The sequence below is a fragment of the Hyla sarda genome, chromosome 7, assembly GCF_029499605.1.
Source record: "Hyla sarda isolate aHylSar1 chromosome 7, aHylSar1.hap1, whole genome shotgun sequence".
NCBI classification, from domain to species: domain Eukaryota; kingdom Metazoa; phylum Chordata; class Amphibia; order Anura; family Hylidae; genus Hyla; species Hyla sarda.
The window spans coordinates 193,262,351-193,284,471 of NC_079195.1; the positions used below are offsets into that span (position 1 = coordinate 193,262,351).

At 43.8% G+C, this 22,121-nt stretch overlaps 1 protein-coding gene and 2 pseudogenes across 9 annotated transcripts in view; all 3 read left to right on the plus strand.

Moving 5' to 3' along the window:
* SEC16B (SEC16 homolog B, endoplasmic reticulum export factor) overlaps positions 1–22,121 on the plus strand; it is a 293,732-nt gene that overhangs the window by 118,354 nt on the left and 153,257 nt on the right. For all 9 annotated transcript variants that reach the window (XR_008846564.1, XR_008846565.1, XM_056531981.1 and 6 more), the window contains one exon: positions 6,065–6,182. Coding sequence is in view for 7 of the 9 variants with exons in the window: in XM_056531981.1 (XP_056387956.1) it covers positions 6,065–6,182 (118 nt within the window). In the remaining 2 variants the exon portion in view is untranslated. The remainder of the gene's footprint in view (positions 1–6,064; positions 6,183–22,121) is intronic.
* LOC130283740 (U2 spliceosomal RNA) lies at positions 15,887–16,046 on the plus strand (annotated as a pseudogene).
* On the plus strand, positions 16,771–16,901 carry LOC130283723 (U2 spliceosomal RNA; annotated as a pseudogene).

Here is a 22,121-nt window from a genome sequence, read left to right on the forward strand (position 1 = left end):
CTGTTTGTTCATTTGTTTATTTGTGTATGGTAGTTTTCATAGACATTAGTCTGCTTCTGCTTCCTTCCTGCTCTCCGTAGACTTCTATGGGACACAGCTGTAACCTAACCACTTAGAGACGGTGATGCAAAATAAAAAATGGAAAAAAGAAGCATTCTTCTGCAATAACAAATGTTGCATATGTGTTTTTGTTATTATGGTTCATGGAAAGTTTTTAATATTCAAGTTACATCCACCTCTGTTATGTTTAAGAACCAAATTAAAAAAAACAAACAGCAAATCCAAACACACACACAAGGACATTGTAAAGCAGCATTGAGCGGTGTAACTATGAATTCAGCACTGACAAAATACTTACTACGGCATTCGACAGACTCTTCAGCAGCTCCCTCCTTCTATTTTCCCCTCCTTTCTCCATAGACTTCTATGGGTAGATGCAACTGAATATCTCAGTAAGGCAGAAAATTATTCTCTTCCCTGTACTATTACTTTTAGGGATTTCTGAGTGAGGGAACAGCTATGGAGGTGTAGGGGTGGAGGAAAGCAGGAGAAAAGTCTTGTAAGTGAAGGAAAAAGCATTGATAGATATTAAATATATTGCAAAGTTTCTTCAGTTGTGCTAATGATTTATGGAGATTTTTATTATAATCGGGTGTATGTGTAAAGGCTCCACCTCCCCAAAATAAACAAACAAACAAAATTCTCTGCTCATTATTTTAATTTTAAGAAAAGGAAATGCAGTATCCAGGTTACGTTATTCCATCACTAAAAACTAAATTAATTATTTTAAAAACAAGTAAAAAAAAAAAAAGATATATATATGTATATATATATATATATATATATATATATATATATATATTTATTAAAATGTGGTGTGAACATTGCGTAATCCTAAATCATTTGTGTAATACTTTTTGTAAATGTCCTTGGCAGCATTTCCCTCCCCCTTGTTTTTTTTTTTTTAACTATGGCAGCAGGGCACCAATTTCTTATAGGGTCATTTATGACTCTACAATGTTATTGTACTTCTTGCAGCTGAGCAAAACAAGCTGTCCTTTTTCCCTTTGTCTTTTACAAAAGTGACCTTTGTAGACAACCACATTTAAGGGGCTTACTAGGAGGATTTGGAAGCATATTCGTAAATATATGACTGTGCACTAATGCTTGTTTATAAGAAAAGAGCCCTTTTTTTTCCACTCGTAATTATGATTATGTGTGATTTTGGCTATAGATCCCTATCAAAAAACAAAACTATGTAGATACATGATATCTAGCCTTACATAAGGCAAATTAAAGAACATGTGTGTGTGCCAGGCACCAAATATTGAAAAACCCCAAGGTGATGAAAATGCTCCTTAATTACAGTTACTTGGCAGGTTACCGTGGATAACACAGTTGTTCCTTTAAGTACATTGAAGCACAGATGGTAAACACAGTAGAAATGAAGCCAAAAGGTTTCCATGGTCATTTGAAAAACAGACATTGCTTAAGAATCCTTAGAAAACACAAAAAGTGACTTTTTAAACTTTCTTCATACAAAAATTTCTAAAATGGAGCACTGACCATCATTTCGAAGTAAGGAATTTGGAGTCCAATATAACTTGTTTGTATCCATCTTATACATAGTTTTTTGCCCCACACTATGTAGGCAAGGTGATAGTAAATTTGATACTAATTTAGCGGTGTACCAATAAATACAATACAGGACATAAGATGTTTGCCTTATATTAACCCCTTCATGACCCAGCCCATTTTCACCTTCAGGACCTGGGCATTTTTTGAAAATCTGACCACTGTCACTTTAAACATTAATAACTCTGGGATGCTTTTAGTTATCATTCTGATTCCGAGATTGTTTTTTCGTGACATATTCTACTTTATGTTATTGGTAAAATTTCACTGATATTTGCATCCTTTCTTGGTAAAAAATCTAAAAATTTCATGAAAATTTTGCATTTTTCTAACTTTTAAAGTCTCTGCTTGAAAGGAAAATGGATATTCCAAATAAATTACATATTGATTCACATATACAATATGTCTACTTTATGTTTGCATCAAAAAATTGACAAGTTTTTACTTTTGGAGGACACCAGAGGGCTTCAAAGTTCCGCAGCAATTTTCCAATTTTTCTCAAGATTTTCAAAATCATACTTTTTCAGGGCCCAGTTCAGGTTGGAAGTGGATTTTAAGGGTCTTCATATTAGAAATACCCCATAAATGACCCCAAATGAAACCCCCCGTGGTCACATGGTAAGATGGCTGGCTATCAGTGATAGCCACCATCTGACCGGGCGCTGCGGGATGCCGCGAGTAGCGGCAAAAATGTTCATGACGTACCTGTATGTCATGGGTCGGGAACACCTTGCCACTAATGACGTACAGGTTCTCACTAAGGATTACTTCTGTGGGCCAGAGAAGAGAGTTGCTTACAAGAAGCGGCACTGGCAGACTGCTGGCATCCATGGCCCAGATTTATCAAACTGTGTGAGAGAAAAAGTGGAGTGATTTCCCCACAGCAACCAATCACAGCTCAGGTTTCACTTTACCTCAGATCGTTAGCTGAACTGTGATTGGTTGCTGTGGGAAAATCACTCCACTTTTCTCTCACACAGTTTGATAAATCTGGGCCCATGTTTTTATTGATGCCCATATTTACATGACAGAATTTCCGCTTGTGGAATTCGGCCTCAAATTAAAGCCCCTAGACTTCTATGGGATTCCGCACTCCCATTCACACTTCTGAATTTCTGCTTGCGGTTTTCTTTTACAGCATCTGTATTATGCACAGCCATACTCAATTGAATAAGACTTGTTTCAGTTCTCTGCACAGCTGGTGGCTGGGTACTGCTGTACAGGAATAAACACTGGGGCCCCTTCCTTTTCTGGATTGCAGAGGTCAGACTCCCACTGCTCGTAAAATGCCTGCATATGCTAGAACTTTGCCATCACTTTATGTGATGGGAATTTCATTTCGCATTTAGAAGGCAAATGTACAATAAAAAATCCAGAGGTAAAACTTTTTGGCAAATAATATTACTGCCATCATAGCTGCCGCAGGGTACGCGAGACATATGACTACATAATTAAAGTGACAATAGATTTATTTACAATTTAAGAATAGTTAATAAATAACAATAACCTATACACTATGGAATGGATTAGAGATGAGGGAACTTACAGTAAACTTGATTCGTCACGAACTTCTCGGCTCAGCAGTTGATGACTTATCCTGCATAAATAAGTTCAGCTTTCAGGTGCTCCGGTGGGCTGGAAAAGGTGGATACAGTCCTAGGAAAGAGTCTCCAAGGACTGTATCCACCTTTTCCAGCCCGCCGGAGCACCTGAAAGCTGAACTAATTTATGCAGGATAAGTCATCAACTGCCAAGCCGAGAAGTTTGTGACGAATCGAATTTACTGTAAGTTCACTCATCTCTAGAATGGATTCTACAAGTAAATATATCATTAAAGTGCTTGACCAGTTTAGAATCTTCATTTTATATACCATATTAGAGAACTCTGGGTTCATAGAGGTGGGGTCCTCTTTCCAGGATACTCATCTCTTGGAAAAAGTAGAGAATGGTTAAAAAAAAGCCTCTCTTGCTCTAGAGGACTTTAAAGGACATGTCTGGTGCTCACTTTTCTTATTGTATCCGTTCCGGGCTGCAAAAAAGAAAAAGAAAATAAGCTTTCTCTTGCCTGCCTATTCTCCCCCGGTGCTCCGGTACAGGCGTTCGGTCCCCGGGCTGTATTCTTCTTACTTCCTGTTAGCCTGGCACGTCACATGGAGTTTCAGCCTATCACTGGCCGAGGCGGGACATCGCTGCAGCCGGTGATAGGTTGAAGCTCCGTGTGACGTGCCGGGCTAACAGGAAGTAAGAAGAATACAGCCCGGGGACCGAACACCTGTACTGAAGCACCGGGGGAGCCTAGGCAGGTAAGAGAAAAAATTTTTTCTTTTATTTTTCAGCCCGGAACGGATAAAATAAGAAAAGTGAGCACCGGACATGTCCTTTAATTACACAGACAACTTGTCATCGCGAACATGCATTGTGTAATTCTTGATTTCCACTGTGGTGCTGCAGAGAAATTGAACACATACTAGTAGGTTATTCCTCATATTACAGCAGGTCAATGGGTGTCCCAGCAGGGAAACTATTGATCTTTACTGTGTAGAAATTGACTAATGCAGAGAATCCTTTAAAGCGTACCTGTCATAGTGCAAAAAAAAAAAGAAAAAAAGTGATATGTTACTCAGGACCCAATCCTGATCATGTGCATATCATTTTTATGTGTCTCAGACCTATATATCCAGAGATATAAGCATTTATCTGCTGGTGAGTTACTTTTTCATTGTGCAGGCTGGAGGGGGCGTGTCAGTCTGTCTCCCTCACAGGAGCAAGCCTGGGCAGTCAGCCAATCAGTACTCTGCTCTGTAACCCTTTCCTCTCTGGTTTTATGCTGTGTCATGTGTCAGAGGATGATGCTTGGAGCTTGCCTGCAGTAATCAGAAGACATTATGGTGAATTCAAAACAGGATAAAATGTATAAATATAAGAATAGATCTTTATAAAAAAAATTTAGATAAAAGTGCAGCATTTTTATAAATATATGTTCTATCAGTTTTATCTTCTCCTAGTAAAGCTGGATGCTAATCAGCATAGCTGTCACTATGTGTATCATTCATCTTTCACAGACTCCTGAATGTCTGATCAACTTCTTTGTCATTCAGGAGTCCGAGAAAGGTTTGACTATTTCAGCATGCTGGGAGTTGTAGTTTAGTAACAACCAGGGCTCAAGTCCTGCAGGAACTCATGGGAATGGAGTTCCTGCACTTTTTTCACAGCAGGAACGCAGTTCCCATTTGCAGGTGTCCTGCAGGACCAGCCCTTAAAGGGGTACTCCGCCCCTAGACATCATATCCCCTATCGAAAGTATAGGGGCTAAGATGTCTGATCGCGGGGGTCCTGCTGCTGGGGACCCCGCAATCTCGGCTGCGGCACCCCAGAAATTTGGTGCATGGAGCGAGCTTTGCTCCATGCCGGATGACTGGTGATGTGGGGCAGAGGCTCATTACGTCACAGTAATTCCCCCTCAATACAATTCTATGGAAGGGGGCATGACGGCCGTGCAGCCTTAGCCAATCATAGCTCATCTCACACACTGAATTGCTCTGAGCTGTGTGTAACGGAGTGAGGGAAGAAGTTCTCCCCTGTATGGCTTCAGATGATGTCACGCCTGCTGGGTAACGCTCCCTCCCAGTCTGTGAATCTACTGACACTGAGCAGAAACTACAGAGCAATATCAAGGTAGAAAACTAAAAAACAATAACAATAAAGGCAGGGGGTGGTTTATCATGATGGGGGCAGTGAACTGGGAGGATTAAAAATTTTTACGAGATCATGAGAGGTACTCTTTAAGTAGGCACTTTCATTGAGCGTATATAGGAAACTTTGTAATATATCTTATTAAGCAAAAATGCTTGTTTTTCTGTTGTCAAACTTTTTTCCTCTCCAAACACCCCACTCCTGCTGCTAAAATCGTTTTTCTCTGAAAATCAGCTCAGCTTTGTCCTGTTTCTGCAAGACAAGCAATACATGTCTATGGAGGGAAAGGAGGGAGCTCCATCCTCCAGCTTTGGGAGAACTGAAAACTAGAGATGAAGCTTGCAGAGCAGAAATCTGCTGGAAAATGCCATATACAAGTTATATAATAGCCATAAATAGTGCTGCTCGTCATGTACACACAGGGCCGCTTACCCTGAAAAGTCTCCTGGAATGATATGCATTTACTGTATATAAGGGTTCTGTTTTGTATTACTGTGATCTACTCAATAGTGTTTAAACTACAACATGAATATTTCTGTAATGGTTTATACAGATTGGGAGATCTAAGACCATGGCTAGTCCACTTTAATCTTGTCTTTCTGTAAACATTAGACCTTCTGATATTGTGCGAAGTTGGATGGTTCTAGAGAAAGGCACAATGTTTATTTGATATGTCATATCTATCATCCACGTTTATCCATATTGTAATGTAACATTATCATTTTCTGTAAAACAGTGCTGTGGGGATAACAAATGGGGAGACTGGAGACCTCATTTGGCAGTAATGCTGTCCAACCACGTGTCGGATCCAGAGCTGAACTATCGTGCTATGATCACCATGGGGGACAATCTAGGTAAGTTATGTTCTCAGTACACTGTACTTGATTGGACTTGTGTTTTATTTTTATATTATACTTGTGGTTGTCTGTGGTTGTGCTGAGTAGTATGGCTTTTCAGTGCACAGTAGATCATTTCCATACAAAGTCATCAAGCCTCTCCATGAGTCGTAATTATATTTTCTGTAGTGTGAATTCCGGACTTGTTCTAGATCTATTTGGGCCTTTGGACAAGGGTCTGAGATGTTATGAGGAGATCGCCAAACTGACATGGAGAGGGAGTCTTATAGGTTATCCCTAATTATGTTTTAGGGCTCTTTATGGGGCAGGGAATTTACCTGATGGGACGCTGTCTTTTTTGATTTTTTTGAGGAGAGCAACTTTGCAGTCTTTGGACAAGATGTTTAAAGTGTTTTTTCTGTAGGCCCACCTGACCATCACCGCTCACCCCCTCATATAGGTCACATGTCACCTCAGTAGTAAAGTAAATACATAAGGAGGTTTGTCACCCCAGTAGTAAGAAGATTACATAAGAATGAGGTTTGTTACAGTGGGGGAGATTTATCAAAAATTGTGCACAGGCAAATTTGACCAGTTGCCCATAGCAACCAATCAGATCGCTTCTTTAATTTTGTAGAGGCCTTTTCAAAAATGAAAAAAGTGAGCTGATTGGTAGCTATGGGCAACTGGGGTGATACACTGTAACAAATCTCTGGCATTTGCCTCATCCTTTTCACAAGAGTCAGCAGCACCAACTTCAAAGGTTTTTTCCTGCCTTACTTCTACTACATGAGGAGGAGGTTTGCTACAGTATGTCACCACAGTAGTAAGGAGATTACATGAGGAAAAGGGGGTTTGTTACAGTGTGTCACCGCAGTAGTAAGGAGATTACATGAGGAAGAGGTGGTTTGTTACAGTGTGTCACCGCAGTAGTGAGGAGATTACATGAGGAAGAGGAGGTTTGTTACAGTGTGTCACCACAGTAGTAAGGAGATTACATGAGGAAGAGGTGGTTTGTTACAGTGTCACCGCAGTAGTAAGGAGATTACATGAGGAGGAGGTTTGTTACAGTGTGTCACCACAGTAGTAAGGAGATTACACGAGGAGGAGGTTTGTTACAGTGTGTCACCACAGTAATAAGAAGATTACATGAGGAGGAGGTTTGTTACAGTGTGTCACCACAGTAGTAAGGAGATTACATGAGGAGGAGGTTTGTTACAGTGTGTCACCCCAGTAGTAAGGTGATTACATGAGGTGGAGGTTTGTTACAATGTGTCACCCAAGTAGTAAGGTGATTACACAGGGAGGAGGTTTGTTACAGTGTGTCACCCCAGTAGTACGAAGATTTCATGAGGAGGAGGTTTGTTACAGTGTGTGACCACAATAGTAAGGTGATTACATGAGGAAGAGGTTTGTTACAGTGTGTCACCTCAGTAGTAAGGAGATTATATGAGGAGGAGGTTTGTTACAGTGTGTCACCACAATAGTAAGGTGATTACATGAGGAAGAGGTTTGTTACAGTGTGTCACCTCAGTAGTAAGGAGATTATATGAGGACGGTGGTTGTTACAGTGTGTCACCACTTTTTTAATGTAATTACATGAGGGGGAGGTTTGTTACTGTGTGTTACTCCTGTAGTAAGGTAATTACATGAGGACGGGGTGTGTTACAGTGTTTCACCACAGTAGTAAGGAGATTATTTGAGGAGGAGGTTTGTTACAGTGTGTCACCCCAGTAGTAAGGTGATTACATGAGGTGGAGGTTTGTTACAATGTGTCACCCAAGTAGTAAGGTGATTACACGGGGAGGAGGTTTGTTACAGTGTGTCACCCCAGTAGTACGAAGATTACATGAGGTGGAGGTTTGTTACAGTGTGTTACTCAAGTAGTAAGGAGATTTCATGAGGAGGAGGTTTGTTACAGTGTGTGACCACAATAGTAAGGTGATTACATGAGGAAGAGGTTTGTTACAGTGTGTCACCTCAGTAGTAAGGAGATTATATGAGGAGGGGGGGTGTTACAGTGTGTCACCCCAGTAGTAAGGTAATTACATGAGGACGGGGTGTGTTACAGTGTGTCACCCCAGTAGTAAGGTGGAGCGTGTGAAAGGGTTGAGCCAATGAACTGATTAGCAATTTAGGTTTTGCTTAGGGTGGCAAATATCCTTGCATTAGCCCTGACCCCTAGCATAGAGCATGTTTATTTAGATCACCCATGCCACCCATAAGCCACGAAAGCCCATTGTGTCCTGTCATCTGGTCAAATGTGCCTGATACTGACACTAGCCCTGTGTGAATGACATGTCAAGAATCTATTTCTAGAGCAACAGAGGCAGCCCTTGTGGCTACAGGTATCCTTTAGGAGGCTCCAGCTTCTATGTTCTATGTATTCATTCCACCTGGGGGATATAAACCTGTGCAGGGTTTTCCATTTTTCAAGGCACCATACCTGGTCCAATGGTAATCCCCATATACTTTCATACTGCATACTGTAATGTCACTATTTAGGAAACCAACCAGCTTTTTACAAATAAATGTCATTTTATTTATTTTTTGCTGGTGTCTTACTAGGAGGTAGAAAATGGTCATGTTATGGAATGTTGGCTTTAGTCTTGCTCAACAAATAACATGTCTGTATTGTGCAAAACCATATAGGGTGCGTTCACACTGCGGAATCTATGCTCGCAGAATTCCGCCAGCGGAGATTCCATCTGATGGCGGCCGCCGATAATCCTTTGGTGGTAGGACTGCGCGACACTGGGCCGTCACCATTGATGGCTATGTAGTGCTTGTAGACTTCCTCGCATTGAATGAACATGTTCTTTCTTTGCGCTGAGCAATTTCGGCAACGGAATTGTCGGGTCTCGCAGAAGACCCATTCACACTGATGCTAATGTTCACGGGCATTACGCAGTGTGAACATACCCTTACAGTACTATGCTGTAGTATACCAGACTTCATCACCCTACGCCAGTGTTTCCCAACCAAGGTGCCTCCAGCTGTTGCACAACTACAACTCCCAGCATGCCTGGACAGCCTTCGGCTGTCCAGGCATGCTGGGAGTTTTAGTTGTGCAACAGCTGGAGGCACCCTGGTTTGGAAACACTGCCCTACACGATCATATGGTAATCTATGAAATTCATTGTACCGTTTATGTGTATAAATGTGTTTTCTGTTAGACATTTCAATGAAACCTATAAGTGTTGGAAATATGAATTCTATTAATTGTTTTGCATTCTAATTCTACAGTTATTAAAGGACAGTATGAAAAGCAAATAAGAATCACACGTATAAAAAAAAGATTATTTTTCCTCCGATTTCTCTCATTTCTAGTTTAGTAGTACAAGATGGCAATTTGCCATCAGACCCTAGAAAGGTGGGCTGTATTATATCTGTCCTATTTCCCTTGTTAGATCATCTGTCTAGTTTTTGGAGATGTTCTCATACACAATAGGTGTCTTCCAATCCTCCAGGAGGACTTAAAGGGTAGCTCCCACCATCCTATTTTTTTCTTTTCTGTCCCTGCCTATTGCCAATCTATCCCTAACCCCCTTCCTGCTTTTAATTTTTATTTTTACTATAATAAAAATGCCTTTTGTCTGCCTGGCAGTGTGCTCACTACCAGGCAGACTTCCCCAGCAGGCACGACGTCACTGATGCCTGCTGGGGGGGACTTCCGCCCTTAGTTCATCTACACAGGGTGCCTCCAGCTGTTTCACCACTACAACTCCCAGCTTGCCCTGACATCAATTGGCTGTCAGGGCATGCTGGGAGTTGTAGTATTGAATCAGCTGGAGGCACCCTGTGTAGATAAACTATTAGTTAGTTACAAGCGGCGCTGCGGCACTACGGCGCTAGCCCGTTCCCCTTCCCCCCCGCTACGGCACTAGCCCGTTCCCTCCCCCCCCCGCCCCGCATACCCCGTTCCCTCATTACACTTGCAGTTACTGCAGAGTCCGGCAGCGGGCGTGCAGGGACAGCGGCGGCGAAGAGGCGGCGGCGCCGATGTGCGGGAGGAGTGGCCTCCCAGCCAGTGGCCGGGGAGCCAATGCGCTCGCTCCCGCCTGTCTGATTGACGGGCAGGGAGCGAGTGCAGCCTAACTGAAAAAGGACTAATTGCCACTCCAAAATCAGTCCTTTTTCAGGCGTGACGTCACGCTAGGCTGCAGCCGGCCACTAGGAGGGTGACCCCTAGTGGCCGGTTATTAAATGTAAATTAAACCTTTTTAATGAACAAAAAAAATACGTACTACAACATATCAAAAAATAAAGTTGGTGACAGTGCCCATTTAAGAGTTCAAGAGAGTTATCATAGAGTTTCAAGAGAGCTTATTAATTTTTACCTTTAAAAGCGAAGCAAAGACGTTTTTTTACAGAAGAACTGAGAAATATCACAAGGGACGTCTTTTGAGATCTTGTGATTAGGGGCTTTAGGGTTTGTGAGCTTTTAAAGATGTCGGTAAAAAGGGCTATGTCCCGAATTTAGTAAAGAATTTTTGCAGCGAGCGATGGTTCAAAAGCTGCCTATACTGTCCCATAGTATACAGGATGAGGATATAATAGAAGCAGAGATAAGTGACATCTTAAAATAAAATAATTTACAGATATAGTACAAAAAAATATCTGGGGGACAAGCAGCCTGCTTTCATTAAGCAGATGAAATCCCCATTAAAGGGGTACTCCAGTGAAAACCTATTTTTTTCAAATCAACTGGTGCCAGAAAGTTAAACAGTTTTGCAATTTACTTCTATAAAAAAAAATTCTAAATCCTTCCAGTACTTATCAGCTGCTGTATACTACAGAGGAAGTTCTATTCTTTTAGAATTTATTTTCTGTGTGACCACAGTGCTGTCTGCTGACACCTCTGTCCATGTCAGGAACTGTCCAGAGCAAGATAGGTTTGCTATGGGGATTTGCTCCTACTCTGGACAGTTCCTGGCATGGACAGAGGTGTCAGCAGAGAGCACTGTGGTCAGACATAAAAGAAATTCAAAGAGAAAAGAACTTCCCGTGGAGCATACAGCAGCTGATAGGTACTGGGAGGATTACGATTTTTAAATAGAAGTAATTTACAAATCTGTTTAACTTTCTGGCACCAGTTGATTTAAAGAAAAATGTTTTCCACTGGAGTACCCTTTTAAGCAGAGTTCATACATAACCCCCTTCGTTCATTTGAAGCAGGGTTGAGGAAGCTGGGGAGCTTATTGGAGTGTCTTTGTGCTAAGGAGCTCCTCTGGCTTATTTGGAACCTTAGGCTTTTGGTCCCCAATTGCTTTGGTTCCTTAAAAGAGAACTCCAGCAAAAAGTAATCCCCAGGATACGGGATAAGTGGCTGATTTCGGAAGGTTTCATTTTCTGAATGGGACTTGCTCTGTAGACAGAACACGCTCCATAAATCTTTATAGGAGCGCCGAAGAGACCCGAGTACAGCTCTCGGGCATCATTAGCGCTCACATAGAAATGAATGGAGCATGTGCCATCTAGCGGTAGATGACACGCGTTCCTCACTGAGAGAGCTGAGGTACTGTCCCTGAGATCGCAGTCGGACCCCTAGCAATCAGCTACTTATCCCCTATCCAGTGTATAGAGGATCAGTTATTTTTTGATGGAGTTCTCCTATAAGTGACATTATAATTTCTCTTTAATAAAAGACAGATATACTATATGTGCAACGGCACAGGGGCTTTGTGGTTAAAGGGTTATTCCGGGCAAAAACATTTTATCCCCTATCAAAAGGATAGGGGATAAGATGTCTGATCGTGGGGGGCCCGCTGCTGAGACCCCCCGCGATCTCCCTGCAGCACCCGCATTCTATGCGGGTGCTGCATCTCCAGTTTCGGAAACCTCCGGGTTTCCGGGACTGGGGATGTGATGTCACGCCACGCCCCCTCCATTCATGTCTATGGGAGGGGGCGTGATTAGTGTCCCCTTCTAACACCCAATGTGTGTCAATTATTAATGTCCTCTCATCTCCCCCTTGTGTCACAGTTATTACTATCCCCTCATCTCCCCTCTGTGTCGCAGTTATTACTGTCCCCTCATCTCCCCTGTGTCACAGTTATTACTGTCCCCTCATCTCCCTCCCTGTGTGTCAGTTATTAATGTCCTCTCATCTCCCCCCGTATGTTAGTTGTTACTGTCCCCTCAGCATCAGAAGTCTTGGTTGGTACTCTGTGGTGACCTGGCACCCAAGATTTGTCAAGCCCTGGTATATACAACTGCCTTGGATGCAACCTGACCCTTTGCAGGATTAATGTTGTTGAACATGGTTACCCTAGCCTTAGTACAAGTCTGTATATCTTAGTTAAAGTTTGTCTTACAAGACTGTTCAACATTGTTTTATTTTTTATTTTTTTTATTCTGACTCATATAGGAACCTGAGTGGGCACTCCATCTATTCTGTTCATATGCCCAATAGGCAGCTTCCCATGGACTCACCAAAGCACAGACAATGCTGAGGGAAGGGGGCAACTTACATAGTTAGTATGGTTGAAAAAAGACATACGTCCATCAAGTCCAACCAGGGAATTGAAGGGAAGGGTGTAAGGGGATAAGGGAAAGGGATGTAGTTTTATAATTCTGCATAAGCATTAATGTTATTTTGTTCCAGGAATGTATCTAACCCTGTTTTAAAGCTGTTAATTGTTCCTGCTGTGACCAGTTCCTGAGGTAGACTGTTCCATAAATTCACAGTCCTCACGGTAAAGAAGGCGTGTCACCCCTTTAGACTAAACCTTTTCTTCTCCAGACGGAGGGAGTGCCCCCTCTTCCTTTGGGGGGGTTTAACCTGGAACAGTTTTTCTCCATATTTTTTGTATGGGCCATTTATATACTTATATGCGTTTATCATATCCCCCCTTAAACGTCTCTTCTCAAGACTAAACAATTGTAACTCCTTTAATCGCTCCTCATAGCTAAGATGTTCCATGCCCCATATTAGTTTAGTCGCGCGTCTCTGCACCCTTTCCAACTCCGCAGTGTCCCTCTTATGAACAGGCGACCAAAACTGAACAGCATATTCCAGGTGAGGCCGTACCAATGCTTTATAAAGGGGGAGTATTATGTCCCTGTCCCTTGAGTCCATGCCTCTTTTGATACATGACAATATCCTGCCGGCTTGGTCACAACCTTACCCTATTGAGGACTAGTGTTATTGTTCTCTGGGCTCTGGTACGAGTCCATATATCCAAGTCAAAGTTCTTCTTAAGCAACTATTCAAGAGATTTAACCCACCAAGCCTTTAAAAAAGAAATAGCATTGTCCTTATTCCAGCAGGGCACTGTCCCCTTACACAGTTATTATTACACACACTATTATTTAATAGTGGTCCTGATTTACAACATGAATTATATTTTGAAGCTGCATTGAGGCTCCAGAGCTCAAATCTCCTGACACCCCCTTCTGGTTTAATGTCAGAATAGACCTTCCTGTGATGATTTGCATTTTGCAAAGTTTATTACATGTAAGGCATTGTACAGTTATTGTCTCTCGGCTCCATTCACTTGAATAGGACTTAAAGGGGTTCTCCGCCCCTAGACATCTTATCGACATGATATCTGATCGTGTGGGTCCAGTGATGCGGCTGACATGTGAGGCTCTGGAGCTGTCTTAGTCCAGCACTGGAAAGTGCTGAGTCATGTAACACATTCAATGGCAAAACACAATATATGACACTACACTGGCTGCTGGGACCCCCCCACAATCTCCGGTGTGGCACCTTGGTCATCTCGTGCATGGAGGGAACTCTGTTCCGTGACGGAAAAGGATGACCCTACATTCATGTCTATGTACTAGCCGTCACGCCCCCCCCCATAGACATGAATGGAGGTGGCGTGGCATGACGTCATAAACACAAAAGCTCCAAGCTTCTGTGTTCAGAACACTGCGGTGCCGGCCCTGAGATCGCGGGGGGTCCCAGCAGCTGGCCCCCTGTGATCAGACATCTTAGGATGTCTAGGGGTGGAGTACCCCTTTAAACTGGCTATAAACCTTAGATATGTGTTTGCTGAACCCAGCAGCCTTCTCCCTGTTCAGAACACAGACATGTTTGGCCAAGCCAGCTTAAAGGGAACCTGTCTACACTTACATGCTGCTTGAACCACAAATCATCGCCAGCTTCTCCCCACCACACCAGCCTTGATCAATAGATCTCTCTCTATATCCAAACAGAGTAATAGGCTCTTTGCCTTATGATGGAACCATAAATCTAATACTATGGACAAAAGGTTCCACAGTTTTGAAAGTATATATGGAGAAATGTGATCTTAGTAACAGACATATATTGACAGTGCTGAGAACAATGCACCTAGAGGGCCACCTTGCCCTCTTTAAAAAAAAATAAAAATGCATTTCTCCATATCCATTTTGTCCATAAGTTTGGATTTGTGGCACCAGCACCAGCAGAAAATGCCCTTCGTCTATTATCCATATACATCATTCAGCACCCAGCTTTGCCAGAATCCTAATCATCTAGTTTAACCAGGTTTTCTCCGGAGGAAAAGTGTAGGACTGACAGAGGCAGTTAATACACTGTCATTTGTGTCCCTGCACATAAGGCACTTCTCTCTTTCCTTCCAGTACTTTTTCTATATCCAAACAGAGTGAGATCTATCAATAGGCTGGTGCGGCAAGGAGAAGCTGCCAGGGACCACCCCAATGACCCGTGGTTCAGCATGAGATAAATGCTGCAATACCAGACTTTGAACTTTCTTTTTTTTTTTTTTTTGCTAATTTCATAGAAATAATGTATTTTATGTATTTGTCTGTACTATAGCAGTTTTTAGTTGGTTTGGGTGGGGTAGGGTAGATAGAAGGGTAAAGGTTGTTTTCTTTTAGTAAATGCATAATATAAATGGCTTCTATTATCTTGTGTGCTTTCTGCGCCTAGATACATTGATTAAATCCCTAATATCTATGAAATGGGCTCTCTTTGTGACAGAAAAGAAAGAATGTTCATGTTAATGGGTTAAACTCTGACCTTTTTTTTTAAAGTTTTATTATTTTTTTTCTGTCCTCCCTTATGAGCAGAAAATGTACATCAGAGCTGCGGCAGAAATGATTCTGACCCCTAGAAAAATAAATAAATTACCCTAGAGAACAATTAGCGGCCTATAGGCGATGCTTGTATACTGTACGCGGCCCAGCGCCAGCACGTCTGCTCTGAATATGCATTGTCTATAGGTCAGCCAGGGACATAGCGCTACCTGCTTATTTTTTCTTACAGTATTAATTGGCTTTCAAATCACATCTAGGGGAAAAAAAGTATATAACACAGGGAAACGCATTTACATGACTACATTTTGGACCAAAATACATTAGCAGCACTTTTGATCTAATCTATGAATCAATTTGCATCTGTTTTCTAGTAATTTGCCAGAGTTCTGTCCTAGTGCTCTTCTTTGCAGCCTAACTTTTATGTAAAATAGCTTTGCTACATTTTCCCAGTGTTCTTTGCCAGGATAATATAAATCGGTGGTCATTTAGGTGAGGTGATAAATGCATTTCAACAAGATGCTAAAGTCTAAGTTTATTCAATAGAATTGACTTGTATTAGTTCTAGATAATCCACCCAGAGCAACCTGTGTATGGAGTTTATGTACTCCATGTGCAGAGGCGTAGCTATAGGGGGTGCAGATGTAGCAGTTGCACTGGCGCCCTGGTGCCTAAGGTGGCCCAAAGCACATCTAACCCATAAGAGACCAGTATTGTAATTGGAACATCGGGTCATCGCTTCTCGGCCTTTTGGCTAAGATCAAGTGTAGTATCTGTTCTTATCAGTTTTCATGCTGGTGGGGATGGGTGCTGCATGGAGGATGCAGGTGTACCAGGGCTTTCCGGGGCTGGTTCTGAGGAATCAGCTCGACGGCTGCCCAGATGTGACCTGTTCCCTCCGGGTCTCGCCATGAGGCTGAGAGGGTCTAGAGCCGAGGTACTTTTGTGCCTCGGGGAGTGGTGACCCCGAGGTTGCCGAAACTCACTGGGAGGAAGGACTCACTGAGTTGAAGCACGGGCACCATAATCTCTTCACCTTGTGGCACTCACCTCTTGATTCCCGGCCTTCTGGCTAGGATCAGAGAAATTTTTATAGATCCGGCCGGATGTCCGGGCAGTATATCTGCACACATTCACTTATTCATTTCTTTTTTGTTTCACTGTGTCACTTTTTGCGTGTTGTGTGTTCACAGGATTTGTCAGGATGCGGTAGCCCTTCTGGGTGTCCCTCCTGGCGGTCTAGGGGAGGTGTGTGTGGCCATTAGGTTCCGCACCTCCCTGCAAACACCCCGGGCACTCCTGCTTTGGCAGGGTACCTACCGTTATCTGCTCTGCGGGCAGATACCTTGGCTAACCCCAAGGGGGATGACGGGAGCATTTGTGGTCCCCTAGTAGCTTCGGCGAAAAGGGATATTGAACCTGGAACCTCGCAGGTACCTTTTGGTCCGGAGGCGAAGGGTAAGGTTTGTTGGGGGGCCTCTCTCCTATCGGAGAAGGGCTTGCGATAGACCGCATCCTTTGTGCACGTTTTTTTAGTGTAACACGTTTGCACTTTTTCTTGCACTTTGGGTGAATCGAAAGCACGTTCCTCGGCTTTAAAAAATTGGAACATCGGGTCATCGCTTCTTGGCCTTTTGGCTAAGATCAAGTGTAGTATCTGTTCTTATCAGTTTCATGCTGGTGGCAGGCGACGTCAGTGTGGAGCTGGTGGGGATCGGTGCTGCATGGTAGGGAACAGGTGTACCTCCTGGCGGTCTAGGGGAGGTGTGTGTGGCCATTAGGTTCCGCACCTCCCTGCAAACACCCCGGGTACTCCTGCTATGGCAGGGTACCTACCGTTATCGGCTCTGCGGGCAGATACCTTGGCTAACGCCAAGGGGGATGCCGGGAGCATTTGCGGTCCCTTAGTAGCTTCGGCAAAAAGGGACATCGAACCTGGAACCTCGCAGGTACCGTTTGGTCTGGAGGCAAAGGGTAAGGTTTGTTGGGGGCCTCTTTCCTTTTTGAAAAGGGCTTGCGATAGACCGTATCCTCTGTGCACATTTTTTTTAGTGTAACACGTTTGCACTTTTTCTTGCACTTTGGGTGATTCGAGAGCACGTTCCTTGGCTCTTAAAAAAAAAACAACAACAAAAAAAAAAACATCGGGTCCTGTTGCAGATTTTGCATCGGGGCCCAAAAGCTACAAGTTACCCCTCTGCTCATGTGGGTTACCTCCAGGTATCAAAATTTGGGTTGTCTGGTTTACAAAACCCATTTAAAGAGCATCTGTCACCTATATCGCACGGTACCAACTCTCGCCATAAAGACATATTCCTTACAGCCACATTTCCTTATATACCATTATTACCCTGTTTGGTGACGAAAAATAGGTAAAAACCACTCTGTAAATGGCGTAAGAGTGACCTAGAGGTGGGGTCAGTGAGCTTAGGCCAGTATCGATCTGAGTGATATCTGAGTGATCGAGCCAAGGGATTGACATCCAACAATATCGAGCCACCAGCAGCTTTGCAATCTGCGCATGCGCGAAAAACAGCAAGTATGTACGCACATGCAGACTGGGCATACAGAGTTGCTGGTTGCTGGATCCCAAAAAAATCCGGCCAGTGAATGTGAGGCCTGTTCACACTATGGAAATTCTGCCTATGGCAGCCTCCTCTGGAATCAGTCCTTAATCTGTCTAATCTTAAATCTTGAAATCAATGGGAGTCTGATGCAAGCAGAATCCGCACAGAATTTCTGTAGTGTGAACAGGCCCTTAATAATAATATCATACTGCTATGAAATAAAAACCATTAACAGACCAATAACACCACTATAAAAGGGACAAATAATTTCTCTGCACCATTACCATTACCATCATATACAATGCATTCGCAGTGCTGGGGTCTTAAGTTCAAATCCCACCAAAGACAACAACTGCAAAGAGTTTGTATGCTCACCCTCAAAAATATTCATATAGTCTACATACATGTGAGCGCTAGGTGGGTGGGCATATCAGAACAGATTGTGACAGAGGCAGGGAAGCTTAGAACATTGCCTCAAAGGGGGTTAATTAACATATAAGCAAAAAGACGCCAATACAGCGTGTAACTCCGGAATCCTGTGTATTGGTTTTGGTGCAGGTGAAACAGGTGTCAGTTTCTCTTTAAGTAGATCTCTGCATTTAAGCAAGATTTACGACTTTCATAAAATGCGTTTAGGAAGCGTTAATTTTTAACGTAAATTTGTTTTCCCTTAGTCCTAACAGCAGCACAAGTGGGGTGTTCTGCCCCTGTGAAGCTGGCAGGACGGTGGAATTTTTTATTCTGCCCAAGCAATTTAAATTAATTAGCCCCCCATAAAAGGCCTCCTCCCCTAGGCCATATTGCTTAATAACAAATAACAAAAAAGTTAGGGTGGGAAATTTGTGTGCTGCTGTTAGGACTAAGGGAAAACAAATTTACGTTAAAAATTAACGCTTCCCTTACGTCCTAACCAGCAACACAAGTGGGGACTTAGCGAGTAGCAACACAAATAAGGAGGGACTACGGCAGAGTGGCACTTAGGATTGACTGCCCAAAGGGCAACTCTTCCGATCGTTTGGCATTAACCCTGTAATGACTCAAAAAATTATTGTGGGTGCTCCAAGAAGCGGCAGCACAGATTTGTTCCAGGGGAACAGACCTTCTCTCAGCAAAAGAAGTAGAGACTGCCCTAGTGGAAAGGGCAGTGACAAAGGCCGGAGGAGTAAGCTCCTGGATTATGAAGGTCTCTCGGATTGCCTCCTTAATCCACCTATTTAGGGTAGGTTTAGAGGCTTTCAGACCCTTGTTCTTTCCTGAAAAAGAAACAAGGAGGTGTTCCGACTTCCTGAATTCTCCAGTTGAGACTTGAGATATAGACTCTGAGAGCTCTAGAGATGTCCAGAGTTTGGTCAACCGCTTCCTCAGGAGAGGATGGATTAGGAAATAGAACTGGAAGGGAAATGACCTGGTTGGTATTAGAGATGGTCGGAACCTTAGGAAGGAAAGTAGGTAAAAACCTCAACAGAACTCTATCTTGTAAAAAAAAATCGTATAAGGCTCGAAAGCCGAAAGGGCCTGAAGCTCACCAACTCTTTTGGCTGAGGTTATGGCCAATAAAAAAGTGACTTTGTTCAAAGGGGGGGGGGGGAGCATAACCCCCTGAGAACAGTGGTTAAATCCCAGCTGGGAATTGGTCTGAGAACTGTAGGTTTAAGTCTTTCAGCTCCTTTGAGGAATCTTCTGACCAGGGATTCTTTTGACAGAGACCTGCCTAGGAAGGCAGAGAGTGCTGAGACTTGAACCTTTAAGGTGGATGGGCTGGAGAAAACGTAGTATTGCAGAAAGAGGAGGATCTGAGGTAACTATCCCTTTCGTTGCACACCATTGAAGGAAAATCTTCTTTATCCTGGAGAAAACTTTGTTTGTAGACTCTGCTCTAGAGTGTGCAATAGTTCTCAAGACCTCCGCAGGAAGCCCACTCCTTAGTAGGGTCCTGTCAATCTCCAGGCTGTCAGATTGAGTCTCCTCAGATCTAGGCAGGAGCCTGTGTTGTGAGACAAGTTTCCAATAACACCCCTGGCTCATCCTCATGAGTTGGGTGAACAAAGACCTCTTCGGCCAGAATAGGATGATGGCAATCACTGAGGTCTGGTCTTGCCTGACTTTCATCAATACCTTCGGTATCATGGAAAGAGGAGGGAATATGTAGGCCAGCCTGAACCTCCATGGGATGGACAGAGCGTCTATCGCCACCGGATTGTCCTCCTTGTAAAGGGAACAAAACTTGCTCACCTTGGCATTCAGCCGGGTTGCCATGAGGTCTATTTCTGGTGTACCCAACTTCAGAGTTATTCTCTTGAAGATCTCTTCGTTGAGGGACCATTCTCCCTGGACTGCAAGTCCGTGACTTAGACGATCTGCCACTACGTTGAGATCCCCCTTGATGTGGACTGCAACAAGGTGGGATAGGTTGAGCTATGCCCATGATAGAAGTCCGGTCTCCTTGAGGAGCAATTGGGACTTTGTGCCACCCTGTCTGTTGATATAAGCCACTACGGTGGTGTTGTCTGACCAGACTCTTATTGCTTTCCCTAAGATATGGGGAGCAAATTGGAGGAGCGCTAGATGAGCTGCTCTTAGTTCTCTCATGTTGGATGAGAGTAGCCTTTCCTGAGGGTTCCAGGTACCCTGAACCAGATGGTCGCCCAGATGGGCTCCCCACCCTAGAAGGGAGGCGTCCGTGGTCAGAGTGATCCAGAGAGGTTGAGTCAAGGACTTCCCATCTGTCAGGTTCGTCCACCATCTGAGAGAGGCATGGACTTCGGATGACAGGGTGCACTTTTTGTCCAACCCACTGGGGTTGCGATTCCAGACAGTCAAGACCTGATCTTGGAGAGGTCGGAGGTGTCACAGGGCCCAGGGGACTACTTCTGCAGACGCTGACATGAGGCCCAACATTTTCATCAGAGTTCTGATGGGCACTCTGTGAGGTGCGGACAAAAACTCTGCGGCTCTTATAACGCGCTCTCTTCTTTCTGGGGTGAGAGACAGCGTCATTTGAGAGGAGTCTAGAACAAACCCCAGGAACCTTCTTGAGGTAGATGGAACGATCTCGGACTTCTCCCAATTTATGAGCCACCCCAGGCGTTGAAGAAAATCTAGGGTCAGCTGAAGATGAGCTTGAAGAATGTCTAGAGTAGCGGCTTTTAAAAGCCAGTCGTCTAGATAAGGAACGATCTCTAGGCCTTTTAGTCTTAGAGCAGAGACCACTGGAGCCACCACCTTTGTGAAGGTGTGGGGAGCAGAGGTGATGCCGAACGGTAGAACAGCAAATTGGAAATGCCTTACTATACCTTTTATGGTGACGACAATTCTTAAGAACTTCCTGTGGGCAGGAAATATAGGAACATGAAGGTATGCATCCTTCAATTCTATAGTGACCATGAGATCTTGCGGGTTCAGGATACTGACCACTGAACGAATGGTTTCCATTCTGAACCGCCTTTTCCTTATGAATCGGTTTAGGTAGCGCAGGTCTATTATCATGTGCCAGTCGCCATTTGGTTTGGGAACCAAGAATATCGGGGAGTATACGCCAGACCCTCTTTGATCTGGGGGAACTTCTTCCAGAGCTTGCTTTTCCAAGTACTGGAGAACTGAACTTTCTATGACAGCCTGTTTTGGCTGAGGAAGTAGCTTTGTTAAAACAAACTTCCTTGGGGGAGGGGAGATAAACTCTATCCTGTACCCCGACTGAATAACCTTCAGAACCCAAGGATCCTGGATTTCTTGCATCCAGGTAGTAAGGAATAAACCTAAACGTCCTTCTACTGGAGGAGGATGTTCAGATAGATTCTCTGCAAAAAACTCTAGAGGGAAAGGGAGAGGGAAAATGTTGGTGGATGTCAGTGGAGAGTCATAGCTCGGCCTTACGGTCTTTACCGCGGCCGCGACCTCCACCACGTTTCTGGGAGGACTGTTGTCTCTGGGATCTAGAAGGGCCCTGGGACTTCCCCCCTCTGGCTCTACCCTTACCCTGAAAGTCCTGAACAGGAAGGCATTTGCCCTTTTTATCAGCATAACCTTCCATTATGTGATCCAGTTCAGACCCAAATAGCCAAGTAGGCTCGAAGGGCATCCCACACAAGTTGAACTTGGAGGTGTTGTCCGCTACCCAAGGGCGCAACCATAAGGGACGTCTGCTAGCGGAAGCGAGTGCCATGGACTTGGCAGCAAGCTTAAGGTGTTGCTGGGAGGCCTCGCAGAGGACGTCTATACCAAGGAGGAGTGTCTTGAATCTGTCCAAGATGTCTTCTGTGGGGACATTGTTGTCAATCTCGGTCTGTATGCGCTCCACGCGCTCCTTCATGAAGTCCAGAAGTCAGACACTTCTCCCGAGGCAATAGCCACAGAGGCAGACACTGACGCTGCTGAATATGTGCGTCTGAGAAGGGAATCCACC